The 13,525-nt window shown below is 43.5% G+C and overlaps 1 protein-coding gene across 7 annotated transcripts in view; it reads right to left on the bottom strand.

Moving 5' to 3' along the window:
• The window catches only part of dock10 (dedicator of cytokinesis 10), a 526,558-nt gene that overhangs the window by 301,584 nt on the left and 211,449 nt on the right, over positions 1-13,525 (bottom strand). For all 7 annotated transcript variants that reach the window (XM_072474508.1, XM_072474511.1, XM_072474505.1 and 4 more), the window contains exons 2-3: positions 10,864-10,983; positions 2,013-2,102 (exon numbers count right to left, since the gene is read on the bottom strand). In XM_072474508.1, coding sequence (XP_072330609.1) covers positions 2,013-2,102; positions 10,864-10,983 — 210 coding nt within the window. The remainder of the gene's footprint in view (positions 1-2,012; positions 2,103-10,863; positions 10,984-13,525) is intronic.

The raw sequence follows: 13,525 nt of genomic DNA, 5'->3' as shown, positions 1-13,525 counted from the left end.
TAGTGGCAAATATCCATCCTAGGGCGAGGAGCTATTGTCAGGAAACTCAGGTTCACTCAAAGGTTCTGAGTGTGCGTACTTTATCCAGTCGGAAGCCAGCCTGACAGACTGGCTTTGCTCCCTATCAGGTGGAGAACACTGCAGAAGAGACTGAGTCCAGAGAATGGGCGAGTTCGATGGTGGAGTGGAGATGGAGGTCTGATGGGGGCAGAGGGAAAGGACATTTCAATCACGCATGATTGCCTGAGTGGGTGGGAGGTGTGATCCAATGACACGAAGGGAGAAATGGGAAACCAACTGGGCAAATAATAAGGTACACAGCCTCATTATAATATTTAAATGAACAACCTACCTCCTGGAATCAAGTTGGTTGCCCACCCGTTCATACCCGTCCCACTTCCATTAAAACAAAAAGTGGGCGGGTTTGAGGTCAGTTGGATTTGGCTTTGAGTTTTTTTAAAGTTTTAAAATTCCATCAACACAAACCCACCCTTTTTAGAGGTTAAAGCTACCCCCATAGTGCAAGTTTAAATAGTCAGTCGAATCATCAAAAAAGTTTTAAAGATTAAAATAACAAGCAATTAGCCATTTCATTCTTGTCATTGGAGAGACTTTCAAGGAGAACACCAGCCCTTAAACAAAACCGAGTGACAAGGTGATTGGAAATCGCTGAAAAAAAAGACAGGCTGTTGACATTTTTCATCTTGCACTCATCAGGACAGATTTGCAAGAATACCAAATCTAAAGGAAAGAGAACAACAATTTTTACTGCATGAAAAGAGAGTGCCGATTGGTTGGCAAGAGGAGTTTAATTGGTAGAGGCGTTGCCATAGAGAATGTACCAGGGAAAGGTTAACTGCCTGGTTTTTGTTCAAGGTCAAAGCAGGGTCAACTCTGATTGGTCAAGGTATAATGCCTTGGGGAATAAACCAGGGAATGCCTGTCCCTCAGGGTTTGTTCAGTTGAACAAAGCATAGTGTGGACATGTTCTCTCTGTTTGCAAAGGACAGGGCACTGGATGTGAATATATGGAGCTTCTAGCACACAAATTATTTCTTTAGTTCTGCTGTGTTAGAATCATAGAATTTAACAATGCAGAAGGAGGCCATTCGGCCCATCAAGTCTGCACCGGCCCTTGGAAAGAGCACCCCACTTAAGTCCATATCCCCATAACCACGTAATCCCACCCAACCTTTCTGGACACTAACGGCAATTTAGCTTGGCCAATCCATCTAACCTGCACATCTTTGGACATGTGGGAGGAAACCGGAGCACCCGGAGGAAGCCCACGCAGACACGGGGAGAACGTGCAGACTCCGCACAGATAGTGACCCAAGCCGGGAATCGAACCTGGGACCTTGGGAGCTGTGAAGCAGCTGTGCTAACCACTGTGCTACCATGCTGCCCTGTTAATTATTTTGGATTGTTTCAAATATATTTTCTTCTTTAATGGAAAGCATTGATCACATGCTCTGAGGTAACTGCGAAATGGTGGAGATGACTTTATAAAGTGGTTGTGAGAGATATTTAGAGTGGAAGACTCGTCTGGTGTATAAATGTCAGCAGTTGGACTGAATGACTCTGCTGTAGACGCGATGTAGTTCTGTATAAGCAGGAAGTTTGCGGGTAAATTCAGCCAACCTGTTTTGTTGCTACCTTTGTTGATGCCTTTGGCACAAACTATTTTGTCAAACATAAAATGTACTGAAACAAACAGAAATGAAAACAATTTGTCTGTTAGTTGTAACTTTTATGCTGGGGTTTTACCAGGTGTCTAATAGCAAGGTGCAAGAGTCAAAGCTAACAAATCAGTTATTGGCAATATCAGCTGTATAATCTTGCATCCATTCTAATGCAATTCAAAATTCGAATCACATTTGCTACATGAGCACAGCACAAGAAGGCAATTCTGCAATACATCAAATGTCATTTAAACTAATCTGCTGTCCTCAATGCCACCTATCAATTGCCACTGTCTGGCAGTGAACTGCGATACATATTTAATTCCTTACCTGTTTCACTAGTAGATGTTCTGCCTCATTCTCTGCCCCTTCAGGCACTGTGGAACATACGGTACGTCTTTCCCTTGGGATTGATGATGTCTGGACATAAAAAATCAATAATTTTGGTTACATGTTTTAAGAGAGGTTCGGTGATCTTTCCTTTGTGTTTTAAATGTCCATTTCATTAGAAGCACATAAATGGAAATAATCGGAGTGGAAATAAACTTGCTACATTTCAGTGACACCCACAACACTTACATTTATGTCTCACTCATATGTTGATGACCATTTCCCTAATTACTTCTCCCACCACCAGCTGTTTCACCACCAACAGGAACTGCTGCTTTGGGATATCATGGTATCTTCACCACTGCGCAAAAAATATTATTTTGGCAGTTATTTTCTACATATTTAAAAATCACACCTCCAGTTTAATTTATGAAATTTGTGCCTATGGGCTTGTTTAAATAAATATCAAAATTTCACCGAAATTTGGTCACACCAGTTTTCAGGTCCCTCTGGTGGTTGCCTAAGACTGGTCTTTACATGGAGGGGCCTAACACAGATTGTAAGCACCTCTTGTGAACCCAGATGTCTATGAAAAGTGAGTTCAATGGCACTCTGTGGTCATCAAATAAGCATTTTTTCTCAATTTTTACAGAAACCTCCTTGTCAAGGCAAGATGAGCAGGAATGTTCCCTTGATTTCACAATCAACATGATGACCCCCGCCCCCCCCCACACACACACACATTCCCCCCACAAAGTTCCATTGTCCAATTCACCTCATCTCCAGGGAGACAGTCTTGCCCCACCAGGCTGTTCTGTGGAGCCACATTAGGTGCAGGTAATTTCCAGATGAAGCCCAATTTTGGGATAGCATTGGACCTCTTGAATTGGAGTGTGCACTGCCGAAAAGAACATAGTCTGGGCCCAAAAATAGGCCCGAAGGAATTTCTGGCTCACCGACTTCTTTTACAAGAGTCTAATGAAAAGAATCAAATTACCTACAATTCAATTGTATGGGAGAATTTTCAACCCCCATTTTCAGCAGGCGGGAATTTCGGAGGGGGGCAGAGAGTTGGTGCGGGAGTCCCAAAATGGCTTTTATGCTGGAGGAATTTCCCCACTCGATTGTCCCCGCCCTCCATCAATGATGCAATGGGGATCCCGACTTCCATTTGTGTCTGTTTGATTCTGCAAATCAAGGGTTTATGCCTGATAGTCCATTCACCCCGGCGTAAATTATGACAGGTCCCCCACAATGTGCACCCGGTGAACAGAATCCGCTGGGGTGCACAGTTGAGTACAGCCCCGAAGGAGAGAGGCAGGGAGACGGCCATGCTGCCCGGGCACTGCCCCTGGTAATTGATAGAGTATTGATTTATTGATTTATTCATAGTTTTAGGTGCCAATTGTGGCAGAGAGGTAAAAATTATTTAAAGTGTCTTGACTGTGAAAATCCAGTCATTGTTTCACATAATGAATTAGACTGTGGGAATCCAGACATTGTTTCAATCAATGCTTCATATGATGAATCAAGCATTGTATTCCAGTGTATTCAGCAATAAGAATGTACCAACTAATCAGTTACAGCAAGGTCTCCGGGCCGAGCTGTGGATGGGAAATATATCCAGTAATCTTCCTAAGGCTGCGCACGCAGATGCTGAGCTAGTCTTGATAGCCACCAGCCAATCTTAAGTAATGTCCAATGTTTGATTAATAAATCATTCTCTAAGTAACAGACCTTCATTTGAACAAACCAGGAGGTCTCAGCTGAGAATTAGGAACCAATGAGAGTAAATGAGGGATTAAACCAGAGGTAAGAATTCCCTTAAAAGTATGACCTCATGGTCGAAGTCTTGTTCCTGAATTCCTGCATTCATGGATTCTGGAATCATCTATCTGTTTGTGTTTAAATTGATTTCTTTATGCTTTTATGTTTTATGCTTTTTGCCAGGAGTTTGACCCTTTTATGTATCATTTGATATTTAATTTCTAAAGCTTTGATTCAGTTCTCAGCCAAGTGTCTTCAAGTGAATAATTAGCAATAAAATCATATTTTGATACCTCCAATCAATTGGACTATTGACTCTTATCAGACGATAAAATAAGAGTTCCAACAGTAAGTAATGAACTGGCAAAATGGAATGTTTATTCTATTAACATTAGTGAAGAGAAAAAGTTGAATTTGAGTGAATGTCTCCATCATGTGCAACGCCTAAGGAATTTTGGTAATCTGCTTTGCCTGGCATTTCAGTTTACAAAGTTGGTTTAATGTGACAAACATGTAAACATAATCAGTTCACAAAAACATTTTAATGGCCAAATATGTTAAGGTTTCCAGTCAATGTAATTGGAAACTCTCCATCATTGGACAGTGAAGGTTAACAGTTATTGGAATGGCTCCCATTGATACAACTTTAACTCCCTGAATCAGAGAAAAATGTAAAGTTTCTTCTTATAGAGCAAAGCTCCTTGGACTCCATCAGAAACTCACAACATAATACAAATGCATTCGGTCTGAAATTTATATTTTCACAAACCCATGTTTACAAAATATAAATCCCACACACTGCTGTTTCAATACGTTGGCCTTCATCTGGGATAGTTTTCCGTTAATACCTTATAAGCCATTCCATTAGGGAAATGTTATTATTTTAACTGGAATTTGAGGTGATGACAACAGCAACATGGACATTTATAATGACTTTAATACTACAAAATGTCCCAAAAGTATTCATGCAGATGAAAATAACCAGAAATTGATGAGACGAGGGAAGGGTTGGGGTAACTGAAAGTATGTTCAAAGAGGTAACTTTGAAGAGGATTTTTAAGTAGTGGAGTTGGGGAAGAGCATTTAGCAGCACCATGCTCAGCCTCATACATTTATAGGGCAGGGTTCTCCAGCCGCGTCCGCCCGATGACCGGAGGAACCCACCCAAGGTCAATGGATTTCTCTATTGCCTGCATCTCACCCGTGCCGTTCTTGTGGCGGCTGGAGCAGAAGAATCCAGCCCATTTACAGCACAGAAGGAGGCCCTTCGGTCCATTGTGTCTGCGCTGGCCCTATCAATTTTAGTCCCATTTTCCAGCACTTGGTCCATAGCCTTGTAAGCTAAAGTGGTTCAAGTGCTCATCTAAATGTTTTCTAAATGTTGCGAGGGTTCCAGCATTCACCACCCTTTCAGACAGTGAGTTCCTGATTTCCACCACACTATGGGTGAAAAAGCTTTTCCTGCCCATTACCTTAAATCAATGCCCACTGGTTATTGACCCCTCAACTAAGGGGAAACATTTCTTCCTATTTACCCTATCTATGTCCTTCATAATTTTGTACATCTCAATCAGGCCTTCTCAGCCTTCTCTTCTCTAACCCCAGCCTATCCAGCCTCTCTTCAGAGCTGACATGCTCCAGCCCAAGCAACATCCTGGTGAATATCCTCTGCACCATTTCTAGTGCAACCAGCCCTACTAAAGGCTCTGGAGCGACAGAATGGAAGATAAAATATGGTACAAGAGTAAGAAAGTTAGATGATGACCAGATACAGAGACACAGGTCTGGATTTTCAATAGGGATCAGGGACTAGAAATAGGGGCTAATTCTGGGTCTCAACCTCACAAGCATGCTTTCGACACACCCACCACAATCTTCACGGCTCCAGCTAATGAAAGGCCAGGGAGAAGACTCCCATGATCTCCCTATGCTGGAGAGTCAATGGAAGGCCATTCAGCACTCAGTGATCAACAGCATCATTGGCCAATGTTATAGATGTTGATCTGTGACAAAGCAACAGATGCCTGACCATGACCCTGGGAGGGCCATGGCTCCAGGGGATGGTTTGTGGCCCAGGCATATATGCCTTGCATGGTCTTTCATGCGAACCCCCACTACCCCCTCCCCGCCAACTCTGAAACCACCCACTGTATTGGCCGAAATATGGTCCAGGTCATTATAGGGTATCCCACATTGATGAATGAAAGTTCCAGTTGGCATGGGAGTGAGGCATTAATAGGCCTCACGATTTACTTTATTTAAAATAAATTTCGAGCACCCAATTCTTTTTTATCAATTAAGGGACAATTTAGTGAGGCAATTAATCTAATCTGCACATCTTTTTGGGTTGTGGGGTTGAGATCCACGCTGACACGAGGAGAATGTGTAAACTCCAGACAGACAGCGACCGGGATTAAACCAGGGTCCTCGGCACCGTGAGGCAGCAGTGCTAAGCACTGCGCCACAGTACTGCCCCAGGCCTCACGATTTGCAACCGGACTTCAATGATGCCAGCTTGGAACTGGTTTCAGGGCTGTGGCAACAAATTGGCACAGAACCTGCACCGTGCCCGCCCCCTCCAATCCCAACTCCAACCCATTGAAAAAAACTGTAGCCACAGATCAAGTTGCAGGAGCACAGCCAGAAAGGGATATGCAGATGAGGCTAAAATTTGGAAATAATGCTGCAGGATGAAGAGTCAATGACATTTGGTTGAGACAGGGATGATGGGTGAGCAAGACCGTATGGTCTCTTCTTAACCCTGTGCCGCTCCACCTCTCTCCTCCTTTAAGACCTCCCTGAGAGCCCTTTTACCCCCTCATAATCTTTCCTCTGTCTTAATATCCATTTTGCCATAAGCCTGTGTGAAGCACCTTCAGATGCTTTGCTCTGTGAAAGACACAACATAAATGCAACTGCAGTCTAGGCTGTGGCAATTCACTTTCCTTGCTTTTAATGCATCTCCCAGTTCCATAGCATCTTCCAGCAAGAGAGACAAGGGTAGCAATGCCATGGAAACATCATCATCCAAGGTATTCCCATTTCAATTGTTTAAATTAGGTTTACTTTGTAGATGTGCAAATGTATGGAATGTGGTGAAGAAGGTTCATGAGCTGCAGATATCCACAGGGTAATATGATGTTGTCACCATAACAGATACCTGAATAGGCTTGGTACAACATATTCCTGGATACAAGGTGTTCAGGAAAGATTGAGAAGGAAAGATTGGGAAGGAAAGAAAGGAGGAAAGGTAGCAGTACTGATTTAGGAGAATATTGAGGAGTGCTGGAAAGAGGATGCCTCAAAGAGGTCAAGGACAAAATCAATCTGGTTAGAGGTAAGAAACAACAGAGGTGCTATTACACTATCGGTGCAGTCTATAGCCCACAAACTACTGGGAAGGATATAGAGGATCTAATTTGCACAGAAATTGCAGAGTGGTACAAGAATTATAGAAAAATTAAAGTGGAATACTTTAGTTATAGAACATAGAACAGTACAGCGCAGAACAGGCCCTTCGGCCCTCGATGTTGTGCCGAGCTTTGTCCGAAACCAAGATCAAGCTATCCCACTCCGTGTCATTCTGGTGTGCTCCATGTGCCTGTCCAATAACCGCTTGAAAGTTCCTAAAGTGTCCGACTCCACTATCACAGCAGGCAGTCCATTCCACACCCTAACCACTCTCTGAGTAAAGAACCTACCTCGGACATCCCTCCTATATCTCCCACCCTGAATCTTATAGTAGTGCCCCCTTGTAACAGCTATATCCACCCGAGGAAATAGTCTCTGAACGTCCACTCTATCTATCCCCCTCATTATCTTATAAACCTCTATTAAGTCGCCTCTCATCCACCTCCACTCCAAAGAGAAAAGCCCTAGCTCCCTCAACCTTTCCTCATAAGACCTATCCTGCAAACCAGGCAGCATCCTGGTAAATCTCATTTGCACCCTTTCCAATGCTTCCACATCCTTCCTATAATGAGGGTACCAGAACTGCACACAATACTCCAAATGTGGTCTCACCAGGGTCATGTATAGTTGCAGCATAACCCCACGGCTCTTAAACTCAAGCCCCCTGTTAATAAACACTATAAGCCTTCTTCATGGTTCTATCCACTTGAGTGGCAACCTTCAGAGATCTGTGGACATGAACCCCACCTCCACATTCCTCAGAACCCTGCCGTTGACCCTGTCATCTGCATTCAAATTTTTTCTACCAAAATGAATCACCTCGCACTTATCAGGGTTAAACTCCATCTGCCATTTTTCGGCCCAGCTCTGCATCCTATCAATGTCTCTTTGCAGCCTACAACAGCCCTCCACCTCATCCACTACTCCACCAATCTTGGTGTCATCAGCAAATTTACTGACCCACCCTTCAGCCTCCTCCTCCAAGTCATTGATAAAAATCACAAATAGCAGAGGACCCAGCACTGATCCCTGTGGTACACCGCTGGTAACTGGTCTCTAGTGTGAGAATTTTCGAATATAAACCTGGGTAATAATACATAAAAGGGCAGAGATGGGGAAAAATGTATTAAGTGTTTTCAGGGGAACTTTCCAGATCAACATGTTTCTTGTCCAATGAAAATGGAGGCAGGATCTGGTTCTGGTGAATTAGGTGGATCAAATGGATCAAGCATCAGTGGGGGGAACATTTAGGGCGCAGTGAACATAATGTCATAAGGTTTAGGTTAGCGATGGAAAAGGACAATGAATAACCTAGATTAAAAAATAATTAATTGGGGCAGGACCAACTTCAGTGGGTGAGAACAGATCTGGCTCAGGCAAATTGGAATCAAAGATTGGCAGGCAAAAGGCCAACTGAACAGTGGGCTATCTTTGAAGAGCTGGTTTGGGTAGAGTTGAGATACATTGTCACAGGGTTAAAGGTAATGGATGATTAAAGTGGTGGAGAGTAAGATAAAGCAGAGAAAGGGGGCATATGACACATATCAGGTGGATAATTCAATTGATAACCAAGTTGAATGTAGAAAATTCAGGGAGGAAGTAACAGAAGAAGTAAGCAAAGCAGCCTTCTCTAAGCACATAAATAGTAAGAGGGTGGTATAGGAGGAATGGGGTTAATTAGGGACCAAAATGGCCATTCATGCATGGAGGCAAGGGGGCGTGGCTGAGGTACTGCATGAACATATGGCATTTATCTTTATTAAGGAAGAAGTTGCTACCCAAGTCTTAGAGAAAGACGAAGTAATTGAGACATTAGGGAAGCTAAATATTGATAAAGAGGCAGTATGGGACAGGCTGGGTATATTTAAAGTTGACAGAATGCATCCAAAGATACTGAAGAAAGCAAAGGTAGAAATTGATTAAGTGCATTATCAGTCAGTAATCCAGTTTTTAAAAACAACTTCAAATAATCTTCTTAATATTTATTTTAAAATTTGATTTTGTTTTTGTTCCAGACAAGCAGGTAAGTGAGCTAAGAGATTTGCAAATAATTTAAATCAGTTCAGTCCTTTGGTGATATCAAATGATTGGTGTGTTCAATTTATCTGCTGGCTGTTCTTTCACTTGTCGAATTATGAGCATCTCTACATACTGGGATCCAAAGTAAATTAAATCTGAATTTCTAATTACACACAGTTGCAAAAGCCTCAACTAAAAGTGCTGGTGCACCTATTACATGGTTTGCAGTTAAATGCACCACCTGTACATGGTGGATTTCTACACACTTTGGGATTGATGCACATATTATCTTCTGCCTCAAAGAACAGGTAGGTGGATATGGTTCATAAATAATGCTTCTGTTACACTGCTATTGTCAGTCTATTGCTGCAAGTAAAGCAGAGTTAAGCAATACAAATTGACTGCTGCTTATCACAGGACATGGTGTGAAGATGCCCACATGAGACTGGGGCGGGCACAGTAAGAAGTCTTACAACACCAGGTTAAAGTCCAACAGGTTTGTTGGAATCACTAGCTTTCGGAGCATTGCTCCTTCATCTAGTGACTCACCTGATGACGGAGCAACGCTCCGAAAGCTAGTGATTCCAAACAAACCTGTTTGACTTTAACCTGGTGTTGTAAGACTTCTTACTGTATCACAGGACACTTACCTGGTGTTCCAGTTTCATCTGAAACTCAGTGCACTACTGCGGATATTCAGACACCCATGTTTGTGCATGCATTGACATTTGGTTAACATTATAATACTCATTTCAGTCCACCATAAATAAGCCAATAATGATACAAGCCAAGAGCAAGATCAGACAAAGTAACATAGTAAGCAGGGTCAAATAAGGTGCTATAGCAATGCAAGTTGTTATTTTTGCTGTACGTGAAGTGAAAGAGAATAGGAAAACCAAACACAGGTCAATGCAATTTGTATGGTTGAATCCGAATTGATTTGGCAAAAACATTAATTTTTTTACACGCATGTTATAGCCTAGAGATTTGGATAGTTATGGTACAGACTCCATTGTTCTTTCCATCGCATGGCTGAACAGGAATCTCTCCTGCTCTTACTGCCTGCCACTGATGTGTGTTGGAAGGATTTGCAGACTGATACTCAACCTGTTTGGCCGTGCTAGGAACACACATTCCTTGGCTATCAAGTCCTGGAATGGAATTCAAACCCAGAGCTTCTGGCTCCGAGACAAGTTGCTATCCACTGCGCCACATGAACACCGAAATCTGTACAAATCTGGTTAAATCACAATTAAGCCAGCCTAACTTTTAAAATCACCACTGATGTGAAGACGAAACCTCTTTGTACATTGAAACAATAATGAAACAACTTACAGAGGCAATGAATTTGCACCTGACTTACACCGCTATGTATCAGAAAACTTGGGTGCGATTCTCCGATCCTCCAGCCATGTATTTCTCGGCGGCACTCCGTTTGCTGCAGATGCAATTCTCTCTTCCCGCTGCTTGTCAATGGGACTTCCCACTGAAACCACGCCACGCCACCAGGAAACCTATGGGGGAGGGGGGGCGGGTTCACTGCCAGCGGGAAAAGAGAATTCCCATGCCGGCGAATTCCGACCCTTATTTTGAGATGTGTTTATTTGTAACTGGACTTAAGCAAAAATTTCTAAAATATAAAAGTTCTACTCACAGAGAAATCATTGTCGGGGAAAAGCAGCATATCTTTAAGGAGGTGATCCTGAATTTGGCTCTCGCTTTCTTCAATGACAGCCTCATAGTCCAGTGGTTCAACGATTTTAGGCTTCTCTTGCTTCAAAAGAAAATATTTTTGGAAAGCGTTAATCCATCTGCATTTACATACTGAGGATCCCCACCCTTTAAACTTTAACATACACACTGCACTGGTTGAAGTCCCAAGGACCCTTGTCCAACTTTAACTGAACATCAATGTAGTTAGTTAGAGCATGCAGATCATGAGTCTTACTCATTCTTGCTCAACTGATTTCTTTCTGCAACTTATTGATTTCATCACATTCACATTACAAACTTGACCATCTGAAAATTGTCTTTTCAGCTCTTCTCACTTGCAAAAGCTGACTACAAAGATTGTGAAGACTCGATGCATGTATTTGAGTGAACACTCACAAAGCTGTACTCCACTCACTCTACAAAGACACAATCAGGCTGTGTGACTAATTCATTTCTGACATCTCTGTTAAATTGGTATTGGAATGCATCGGAATGTGCAGTAAAATCTTTAGATAAACCTGCGCCAAATAGCACTGCCAACTGTGCATGGGCATATTCCTGGAGGTTTCAGCATATGACAAAGAACAAAGAACAAAGAAATGTACAGCACAGGAACAGGCCCTTCGGCCCTCCAAGCCCGTGCCGACCATGCTGCCCGACTAAACTACAATCTTCTACACTTCCTGGGTCCGTATCCCTCTATTCTCATCCTATTCATGTATTTGTCAAGATGCCCCTTAAATGTCACTATCGCCCCTGCTTTCCGGTAGCGAGTTCCAGGCACCCACTACCCTCTGCGTAAAAAACTTGCCTCGTACATCTACTCTAAACCTTGCCCCTCTCACCTTAAACCTATGCCCCCTAGTAATTGACCCCTCTACCCTGGGGAAAAGTCTCTGACTATCCACTCTGTCTATGCCCCTCATAATTTTGTAGACCTCTATCAGGCCTCCCCTCAACCTTCTTCGTTCCAGTGAGAACAAACCGAGTTTATTCAACCGCTCCTCATAGCTAATGCCCTCCATACCAGGCAACATTCTGGTAAATCTCTTCTGCACCCTCTCTCAAGCCTCCACATCCTTCTGGTAGTGTGGCGACCAGAATTGAACACTATACTCCAAGTGTGGCCTAACTAAGGTTCTATACAGCTGCTACTGTAAACCTCCAAACACACCATGTCACCTTGCCATTGTCAACCTAAAAGGTCCATCTTCACAGCTTACCATCTTCCTATGCCAATGGAAAGCAAATGGACTATTCATGTTAACTGGATGATTCTTAACTGTCAAAAAAAAAGCTTTCCCCCATTTCCAAACAACAGTGTTCAAAGACAATGAAAAGACAATTTGTTTTTATTACGCTATGATTTTTCTCCTGAATTGGAGAGTAGTGTCCAGGAGATTAATCCTGGAAGGCAGTGGCAAGTTGCATCGCCAACTTGTTTTCAGCTCAGCATTCAACCTGTGAATGATTTCCAGTGGGGCATTGCAGGGTAGATTCTGACTGAATTAAACATCTCCCACAGGCTGAATTTGGCCGAACTCAGTGCACAAAACACGAACAGATCTCCAATTTCCCAAGATTGACACCTAACCAGTGAATTATTAGAGTGAGGGAAGAAAAGTACAAGCAGCTATGCTTCTCCTGACAGCAAGCATACTAGCTGACTAACTAAATTATCCATAACAACAATATAGTCCTGTACTTCTATAACTATCATTTTGGAATGATGGGCGCGATCTACCTGAATGGGAACAGAGTCCCATAGCGTGCGATTAGCTGGGTGTTTCTTGGCACTCCGAGCGCTGAGAAACACCACGCTATCAAACGGCCATTTGGGTAGATTTTGGGCCACAGCAGGGAATGCATGGTTGAGGCCGCACTTAGCCCCATTTTCTGTACTGAGGTGCTCTGTTCACCGGAGTACTCAGTGCAGGGAGAGATCGGGATGCCATTTAAAAATGGCGTCCGAATCTCTCGACCCACTCAACGCGACCCCCAAACTCCTCCCAAGTCCAACTCACCTATAAGGGGGTCCTCCCAGCCCCCCCATCACCCGTGCAGGGAACCCCCAGGCCCAATCCCCATCACGTGAAAAATGCCAGCTTGGCATCTTGGCAGTGCCAGCCTGGCACTGCCAAGGTGCCAAATTGCACTACCAGGATGCCCAGGTGGCACCAGCTGTGCCAGGGTGCCACCCTGCCCAGAAGGCAAGCACCTGGGGGGCCTCCAGTTGGCTGGGATACCCCCCCATGAGTGGCATTCCATCTGGTCCCCATTTGTGGAGACTAGTACTGGACAGCACTCACCTGAATTCTCCAAGGCAACAGGGTTAGATCCCACCCACACCTTTGTTAGACCTTGGGAAAGCATATTAGAGTGAGACTAGCTGTCTCACTCCAATATGCAGACTTGCCGACGATTCACATAATCACGTTAGATCTCGTGAGGCGTGGCGAGCTGGGTAGATCCCTGAAGTGTAATTGCCCGGCATTAACTGGTCATGCTGCTTTTCGCTGCAACATGGCCGGTAGATCTCGCCCAATGTATTTATTCTTCCAAGTATTCAAAATTTCAACCTGTGCTTTGTAACCTTCTCCCTG

This window comes from Scyliorhinus torazame, chromosome 14, assembly GCF_047496885.1.
Source record: "Scyliorhinus torazame isolate Kashiwa2021f chromosome 14, sScyTor2.1, whole genome shotgun sequence".
NCBI lineage: Eukaryota > Metazoa > Chordata > Chondrichthyes > Carcharhiniformes > Scyliorhinidae > Scyliorhinus > Scyliorhinus torazame.
Note: the sequence above shows the minus strand (reverse complement) of the source record. Positions and strands in the feature narration are given on the sequence as shown.